Here is a 9,547-nt window from a genome sequence, read left to right as displayed (position 1 = left end):
TAACATTGCAAATGACAAACAATTCATTTTTAATTAAATACAAACAAGGAAAAAAGGCACCACGGCCCATTCAAGTATTTTGCATAGATGTACAAATATTGTAAACAATTAATAGGTGGACAAGAGAGAAGAAGATCTGTTTTCCATGAACAATCTCCCAAATAAAAAGAAAATTCACATTGCCCTGGATCCCAGACACATACAAACGCACAGTGGACGGTGTGAGGGCGCGCATTGGGGGTGACTTTGGAAATGTGGGCTTGGATTCTACAGAACCTCTCCTTCGCAGGGTTCCCTCAGGAAGGGGACCTTTCCAGTTGGCGTTCCCATGGCTTTCTTGGGTGTCCAGCAGAGCTGTTATACACGTGGTTAACACAATTACTGACTTTGGAACTGGTCCCCAATTTTCAAATTGCAAGTCTTCCAAACCCTCTGTCAAATAAGAATAAATTAGGAAGTAGGCAGGGAGAGACTTTATTGGAAAGGCGTATTGCAGGAGGTGGTGAGGGGCTATTGCTTCAGGGGGAAGGGACTATGGCAATACAAAAAAACACTCCAACCAGAAAATCAGTAAGTCTCAGACCTTAAGATCTGCAAGTATCTCAGAGCTGGAGCAGAAAAGGGCTTTACTTTTATAGGCAGAAGTCAGCAAGGCTGAAAGGAACCTACGGCTAGCAGGCAGTTACAAGATGGAGCCAGGTGCCCAGGATAAGTCTTCTAGAGACAGGGAGACAGGGCACTAAATCCCTTGAGGTTTGTTTTAGAGACGGCTCCAAGGCCCTTAAAAAAAAAAATTATTGGGTTGTAAAATTGGCAGGAGGTTAATTTCACTTTTACAAAGATTTACCTACATCTCCATCTGCACAAAGAGCTTGCTAACTCACTAATCCAAACTTGAGTTAAGCTTCCCTCCTCCCAACCAGACTCTGGACTTTGGTCCACCCTCAGCCTGAGCCAGCAAACAGCCCCTCCCCTGGAGAAAAAAAAAAAAAAAAAAAGGCTGGGCACAAAGTCATTCCCTGAACGTGGTTCTTTCTAGCCATGTTTACTTCTTCCAATAAAAGAAAAGGCCTTTTCTGCCTGGGCTTTGAGGTGCTTGCAGATCTTGCCATCAGTCGGTCTGAGCCTTTTCACTATTCCCATAAGGCCCCTTCCTCTCCCTTTTGCAGTATTCCCTTTCCCCTTCTGCAATCATGCTTTGGAATAAGGTCTCTCCTTCCCTAAGCCCAGATTTATTTGTATTTGACACCTCAAAACAGCGTACTGGGCACTGGAAAGAAAAGGGGATGTGTAATGGCCAGTCTTCCTCCTGGGCAGCCTCCCTGAACAGAGCCAGGAGTGAAGCATCAGTAGAACTGGTTGCCAAAAGTCTATCAAATTCCAAAACATTCCACCATCTTCCAGTTCACAGTACAACTTTATGGGATGGAGGTGATATGAAAATAATAAAACAAAACAAAACAAAAAGCAAGAAAACAACAACCCAGGTCTCTTTCTGGTGTGGTTCCAGGGAGGGTGGACTGCAGGTTCAGACGGCTCATGCAGTCACTATGGCTGTAGCGCTGTCACTTCAGAGCTATCTACCTCCTGATGTGAGGGAGAAAGGCTGGAGAAGCCACAGGAACCTCTGGGAGGCATAGGGTTGGGTTTTGAGGATGTTGCTTGTTTGTTTTGCAGAGGGGTGAAAGGGGTTGTTTTCACCTTTACTTTCCAGGAACCAAGCCTTGAGACAGAGGGTGGCACATTTAAATAAAAGGTTGGGCCACAGGAAAGGTGGGGAATGGATCTCCACAGCAAGGATGACCCACGGCAAGGACATGGGGAACCTGTATCATAGCCACCCTGAGGGAAGAGAAATTCATTTTCCTGAGATCTTTCTAAACCCAACCCAGGCTTTTCCCCCAGGGGTACATCCCGTATTTTCCACTTATTTCTAAACCCGAGAACATCCAAGAAGCACCTATTGTGTGCAGAGAACTATAAGGAGGCCCTGGGGTGGTGAATCAGAAACTCAGCCTCAGCCTTGCAGTGAGGTTTTCAAGAGCAAACAATTGCTCATGGCAGGATGGGAGGAGGCCCCAGGAAAGCCTCAGAGGAGTGAGAGTCAGGCCAGCTCCTGTCCGGAGAGCCACCCAGCACCTTTGTGGGGTGGGAGTCAATCTCCCAGAAAACATCTCCAGGTGCTTTGCAAAAACCGTCCTATCTAGCAAAGCACCACACGGCCCTCCTTCCCTGCTGCAGGGAAGACAGGAGCCACCACAGACCCCCTCACCTGCTCAGAGCTCTCTTTCTGTGAGGGTCAGGTAAGGGCAGTGACCAGGGAGAGAACAAAAGGAAGTGAATGACAAAAAGCTGGGTTGAGGAAGAGGCTCCCAGCTCTGACTGTTCCAGTGCAGCTGTTGCTGGCTGCCTTCTCCATTGATCTCGGCAGCTCCAAGAAATGGGTCTGTTCTCTGCTCAGAGGGCAATGGTCCAGCCCGAAGTCAATGACCAGCCACTAGGGCAGGCTGGCTCCCTCGTGTGTACTTTGTAAATAGCTGGGCTCCCTAAGGGGGGAACCTCATCTAGATTTAGCTCAGAGAGTAAGGAGGAAGACTCCCACCCTGCTGAGGTCACAAAACACAAAGAAAAATAAACATATGACCCCAATTGCCATGCCCCGAGTCTACTCTGGTCACACTCCTGAGAGCCAATGAGGGAAATCCAGTGGCCGACTGTGAGAGAGGACTCTGACTTGTAGGTCACAAACACCTGGTCACCCGAAGGTCAGGACTGCTGAGGGTTTGCTCACCAAAGCACCACACATTAGAGGGGGAATGAAAAGGGAAGGAAGAGAGAAAAGCATGGGGCACCAGGAAAGTGCGGCAGAGAAAACAAAGAGCAACTAGAAATTATCCAGAGTCAGGAGTCGCAACCTTTGGCATCACAGCTCAGAGGAAGCCCAAGCCCGGTGCTCCTCCTGCTGTCTACACTGCCTACGAATAGTACCTGTCTGAGTCAGAGTGACCCGTGTGAATACGAGGATGCAGGGGTTTGGGGAGAGGTGGAAGGGGACTTGGCTTGTCACATGCAGCCATATAGCCAGAAGCCATTCCCTCAACCAAGCCCTGGGCAGAGCCACAGCAGTGGCTGGTTGACCCTTCCTTAATCCCTAAAAGCTAAAACGGGTGGGTAAGTACCAGCCTCTGTCCAGCCCGGGACCTCTGAGGAGAGCAGAAGCAATGGGAAGCTCTCTTGCGTGCCCTGCACCCCAGGAGTGAATGGATGGCTTCTGCAAGCGAAGTGCTGGCCTGAGGGGCTTGCCCGCCTTGAGCATCTCCATCAGCACCTCGGGGATAGGAGTCTGGAGGAGAAGCTGCCATTCACCCTCCTCATACTCTCCCCTCCCTACCTGGGGCTGTATATTGCACAAAACAACACCTAGAAGCCATCAGATCGTAGTCCCTCTGGGCTTCCGAGGAAGCCAAGGAGGCACTGAGTCAACAAGGAGATTTTTGGACATGTGGAGGTTCCTGGAGGAGGGTGGGAGGAGCTCAGAGGTGGCCAGACATGCTTCTTCAGGGTTCCATGGCCATGGGTCCTCTGCAGTGTCCAGAGGGCTCAAGGAAAAGGAGAAGCCCCTTGGACAGGTCTAGATTTTCGAGCTAATCATCCCTCCAGCCCTCTGTGATCTGTATTCTGGAAACTGGGAAGAAAAAGAAGGGAGGGAGAGAGACATCAGCTTGATGCTGATCAATGGGATCAAGGTGGAGCCATCCTCCCGATTTTAGAAGGAAGGATGGACCACCCACTGAGAACAAAGGCTTCTTGTGAAGTCCATCCATGGGTCTACTCACCCAGACCATCAGCCCTGCAGGGAGGGGTGTGGTGGATGCCCCCATCTCAAGCTGACCAGTCACCCCTCCCTCTTCCCTTCCCTGCTAAGGCAGCAGCACAGTCCATAGTTTTCCCAATGCCTCGTGGGAATACAGAGTGGTCAGCCAGCTTCTTCACCTCATCCCTTTCTGACCTAACTCCCAAGACTGGCAAACTGAGACTGTCAGCCACACAGAAGAGGTACGAGGAGGGGCCAAGTGTACACAGCCTCCCGCAGGCCAGGTGGCTTCTACTAATGCACTTCCTTGCTCTTCACAGCAACCTGATGGGGCTGGTACTACTGCTCATCATAGCCTCTGTACAAATGAGGAAACAGACTCAAGAGGGACTTGCTCAGGGTCCCTCCGCAGGTCAGGTGCAAGGGCAGGACTGAAGCCACTACAGTTCAGGATTCTCAGCATCACCTTTCACATGAAGCCAAAACTCCACAGCCAAGCGGGCACCAAGAAACATGAATGTTTTGCCCTTGGCTTTTGTTCTGGAAGTTCAAAGCCCTTGAGGGCTTCCCGTGGACTCACCTTTGGGGCAGGTGCTGCCAGAGGCTGGGACTGCTGAGGGCCAGCACCAGGGGGCCGCAGTGGGGATGCACCCCCTGGCCTGGGGAGGCTCCTGCGGCCTGGCACTGGGTTTGCCGGGAGTGCCTTCTGGGGTGGCCGAGGCCTGCAGAAGTCCTGGAGAGAAAGCAATAAACCTCACTTGAAGGCCAGAGGCCTGTTTGAAAGAAAATATCCCTGATATCTTACAGGTCAAAATCAGATAGGAAAAAGTTATATACTGTATGGTCCCATTTAGAAAGAAACCGTATGTATAATGTGTTTATATTCTCAAGAGGAAGTCAGGAGAGCAAGCTGGCAGTATCTATTAAAATTACAAATAACCAGTGATGATGAGCTTTTTTTCATATGTTTGCTGGCTGCATAAATGTCTTCTTTTGAGAAGTGTCTGTTCATATCCTTCACCCACTTTTTGATAGGGTTGTTTTTTTCTTGTAAATCTGTTTAAGTTCTTTGTAGATTAGGGATATTAGCCCTTTGTCAGATGGACAGATTGCAAAAATTTTCTCCCATTCTGTAGGTTGCCCCTGTTCACTCTGATGATAGTTTCTTTTGCTGTGCAGAAGCTCTTTAGTTCAATCAGATCCCATTTGTCTATTTTGGCTTTTGTTGCCATTGCTTTTGGTGTTTTAGTCATGAAGTCTTTGCTCATGCCTATGTCCTAAATGGTATTGTCTAGGTTTTCTTCTAGGGTTTTTATGGTTTTAGGTCTTAGTTTAAGTCTTTAATCCATCTTGAGTTAATTTTTGTATAAGGTGTAAGGAAGGGTTCCAGTTTCAGCTTTCTGCATATGGCTAGACAGTTTTCCCAGCACCATTATTAAATAGGGAGGATCTAGAACTAGAAATACCATTAGACCCAGCATCCCCACTACTGGATACATACCCAAAGGATTATAAATCATTCTACTATAAAGACACATGCACACGTATGTTTATTGTGGCACTATTCACAACAGCAAAGACTTGGAACCAACCCAAATGCCCATCAATGATAGACTGGATCAAGAAAATGTGGCACATATACACCATGGAATACTATGCAGCCATAAGAAAGGATGAGTTCATGTCCTTTGCAGGGACATGGATGATGCTGGAAACTATCATTCTCCGCAAAATAACACAAGAACAGAAAACCAAGCATCGCATGTTCTCACTCATAAGTGGGAGATGAACATGAAATGAGAACACATGGACACAGGGAGGGGAACATTACACACCAGGGCCTGTTGGGTGGTGGGGGGCTAGGGGGAGGGATAGCATTAGGAGAAATACCCAATGTAGATGACGGGTTGATGGGTGCAGTAAACCACCATGGCATGTGTATACCTATGTAACAAATCTGCACGTTCTGCACATGTGCCCCAGAACTTAAAGTATAATAAAAAAAATACAAATAACTGTTCTCTGATCTAGTAATTCTACTTCTTCTGACCTATGTTAGAGAACTATTTGCACACGTGCACAAAAATGAAATTGCAAGGTTGTTCCTTGCAGCACTGTTTGTAACAGCAAAGAAACTATAAATAAGCAAAATTTCATCAGCAGAAAAATAACTAAAATTATAAAGTGACAGATGATATAGCACTTAAAAAGAATGAAGTAGGCTGATAGGGGCTGGCGTGGGGAGATGTTCAAGAGTTGTTAGGTGGAACAAACAAGCTGTAGAGGATAGTTGACATAAAATAAGTCAGCACGCTCACCGCCTAGTAGGAATGTGTGTAACAGAAAAAAGGAAGGATACAGACCAAAGAGATTACGCTGGGATGGGGTGCGAGAGGGGAGGGGTATGTTCCAGGTGAATATTCCTTTTTTTTTTTTTTTTTTTTTTTGAGATGGAGTCTTGCTCTGTCCCCCAGGCTGGAGTGTAATGGCACGATCTCGGCTTACTGCAACCTCTGCCTCCCGAGTTCAAACGATTCTCTTGCCTCAGCCTCCCGAGTAGTTGGGATTACAGGCGCCCACCACCATGCCCGGCTAATTTTTGTATTTTTAGTAGAGACAGGGTTTCGCCATGTTGGTCAGGCCAGTCTCGAACTCTGACCTCAGGTGATCTGCCTGCCTTGGCCTCCCAAAGTGCTGGGATTATACGTGTGAGCCACCACGCCCAGCCCTTGAACATTCCATTTTTTTTTTAACAAGAGCATGTATGTGTATTGCCTGTTTAGATTAAAACAAAATTTAAACAAAGCAGCAGCTACATTTTGTTCATGTTGGTTGTCCATGTGTGTGGCATATTTCATGGATTCTGTCCTTGCTGTGTTACTATTACCTTCATGTTCTCACCATCTCCACAAGGCTTTGCCCTGACTACCTTATTTAAAATTACAACAGCCCCCACCCTGACATTCCCTGACCTTCTTATCCTAATATACCTCTTCTTTTCTTTTCATATCACTTACCGTCTTCCAACATATATAATTTATTTACTTATCCAGTTGATTTTTACTTTCTGTCTCTCCATTCCCCTCCAGAGTGGAAGCAGGGTGGGGTCCGTATCTGTTTGGTTCACTGATACATCTTTGGCTTCCAGAACAGTGCCTAGTATACAGTAGGTGCTCAACACGTATTAGTTGATCCATTGTTTTTTAAGGGGCAAAGAATGACTGTCCCACCCGCAGGCCCCCAAGCTGTTAGGGTTTAAGGGGAAGCCAACTGCATAGATGGGAGTTCCAGTGCCTGCTCTCCTTGACTTCCTTCCCTTCTTGAGAGGGTCACTACCACATATTAAAGTGGACAAAAGGCAAGCACATAGAGAGGGCAGGAATAACACAAAGAGCTGAGATTTTCCCCAAGAAGCTTCATGGCATCAGAAACTAAAATTCTTAGGGCCAAAAAGCCATGTTCTTCAGCTCCATCTAGGACAATGCAACCCGCCCCCTTCACCACCGCCTTCCCCAGCTCAGAACAGCTGCCAAGTTGCAGTGGTTGCTGGAAGCCAGGATAGAGACCTTCTGGGGCAGGTGACAGCTGGGTGCAGATGTCAGGTTGCAACTGGGAAAGGCTGTGCTCTCAAGGGAGTTGTGCAAATGAGCCACTGAGGGGCTGGAGTTTGGGCAGGAGCCTCATCAGCATGTCAGCGCTGGGCCTCCCAGCGCAGCAACCAGCCACAGGCCACATCTGCGATGATCAACTCAGCCCTACCAGGGCCCTCGCCCAGCACTGTTTTCCTTTTTCTAAAGCAGAAACAGTCCTTCAGCTACTCTGGCCCACGCTCCCTTCCACAAGGGACGGCATCTCACTCAATCAGATTGCACAAGCCTGACACAGGGCGTCATCCCCTGCCAAGCAATGGATCTTCAACTCCTATCTATTCTCTCTTCTGCACATTTCTCATCAGCTTCACTCCATCAGCCCTGCCTACTCCCTGCTCCAAGCTTTTACCATCTTTCTTCAGGACAACCTTTAAATCTTCTAACTAGGACACCCATTTGCTTCTAGAGTGACTTTCATTTTTTAAAACTATTTTAAAAATTCAAATATAATACACACAGAAAAAGGTGAACAAATCATAAATATACAACTAGATGAATTATCACAACGTGAATACACTAAGTAATCCCCATGCAGGTCAAACAGTAGATTAACAGCTTCAGAAGCATCTATGGGCCCCTTGCAGGAAATACACCTCTCTCCTGCCTAAAGATATCCCAAAGAGCGATCAATCCTTGTCAACAGAGAATTCCATCACGTCACCACTGTCCTCTTCCTATGGAATACAGACCAAAGTCCTGACCAAGGCTATGTGGCCTGGGCACAGATAGGCTCTTCCTGGCTTTCCAGCCTCATCTCATAGCTCCTTGGGCCCCAAGCACACAAACCTTTAAGTTCCTTCAACCCACAGGGCCCTCTCCCATGACAGAGCCTCCTTACTAGTGGGTCCTGGGACCAGGAAAGCTCCTTCATCACTTGCCCTCACAGCCTGGTTAAGTCCTGTTCCTCCTTCATGTCTCAGCTCAAATGTCACCTCCTCATGGAAACCTTCCTGGATTTCCCAGACTAGGTCAAATCCTCGTTACTCTCTTCTGAGCACCCTGAGCCTCTCCTTCACAGCACGTATCGCTGTTGCAGTGACACATATCCCAGAGTCGCTGCCCCAGCAGCATGTGAGCTCCTGGAGGCAAAACTGCCATCTGCCTTCCTTGTCATCACCTGGCCCAGAGTGCAGGTGCATAAGCCGGTTTAGAATAGCAGAGCTCAAGATGTGATGATGAGGTTTCATCCATCACTTCTCCAGGGGCTCCATGTCCCCCAGTTAGGAGGTGGGGAATCTTTGATGGCTGACTGGAGACTGAGTGGCCCCAGGGCAGGAGGCTGTCTCGCTCAGCTGGGTGAGACCCCCAGCTGTCTCGCTCAGCTAGGTGAGACCTGGGTTCAAGTCCTAGCTCCTCCACTCACAACTGTGCAATGTCGGGCAAGTCCCTTCAATCCTATGAGGCCTGGCAACCTCCAAGAGAAAGGAGGGCTGCAGCAACTCCCTTCTTGGAATGGCTGTGAGGAGGCAGGTGGCAGCCCAATGTCATCACAGCAGCCCCCACTCAGAGCAGCTGCCTCCCACTGCTCGCTTGTAGAGAGACACCCACCTGGGCCCTGAGGCCCAGGAGAAGCTGTGCTTGGGAGCTGTGTTTTGGGGTGCCTGCCACTGGCTGGGCAGCTTCCTGCACCCGGGACTCCTGCCAGCAGTCCCAGGGGTTCAGCTGCAGGGTACGCACAGCCTCCGCCACTTAACACACAGCTGGGTCCCCGCTGTCCCTGACGCTTCCTGACCTATGGCTCAGCACCTCGGGGTGACAGGGGTGAGGCTGGCCCCGTGTTCTCTGAACATGCCTCTAGTGTGGGTTTTTCGGAACAACAGTTTGAGTGGACTGCTCCCTCAAACCGACCCACTCCCTCCTCCCTCTGCTGGCACCCCTGTTCTCCTGTAACCCCAAGTCTCTACACGCCTGCTTTCTCCCTTTCTTTCATCTCTCTGTTAGGGACTGAACTGTGCACTCATCATTTAAAAAAAAAAATCATATGCTGAAGCCCTAACCCTGAGTACCTCAGAATGTGACCATATTTAGAGATAAGGTCTTTAAAGAGGAGATTAGGATAGAATGAGGCCACCTAATCCAATCT

At 48.6% G+C, this 9,547-nt stretch overlaps 1 protein-coding gene across 1 annotated transcript in view; it reads right to left on the bottom strand.

The window, feature by feature from the left end:
* ADAM19 (ADAM metallopeptidase domain 19) overlaps positions 1–9,547 on the bottom strand; it is a 98,335-nt gene continuing 88,788 nt past the window's right edge. The window contains exons 22-23 of the mRNA XM_030825914.1: positions 4,395–4,547; positions 1–3,685 (exon numbers count right to left, since the gene is read on the bottom strand). Coding sequence (XP_030681774.1) covers positions 3,632–3,685; positions 4,395–4,547 — 207 coding nt within the window. The 3' untranslated portion in view covers positions 1–3,631. The remainder of the gene's footprint in view (positions 3,686–4,394; positions 4,548–9,547) is intronic.

This window comes from Nomascus leucogenys, chromosome 2 (assembly GCF_006542625.1).
Source record: "Nomascus leucogenys isolate Asia chromosome 2, Asia_NLE_v1, whole genome shotgun sequence".
Lineage (NCBI taxonomy): Eukaryota > Metazoa > Chordata > Mammalia > Primates > Hylobatidae > Nomascus > Nomascus leucogenys.
Note: the sequence above shows the minus strand (reverse complement) of the source record. Positions and strands in the feature narration are given on the sequence as shown.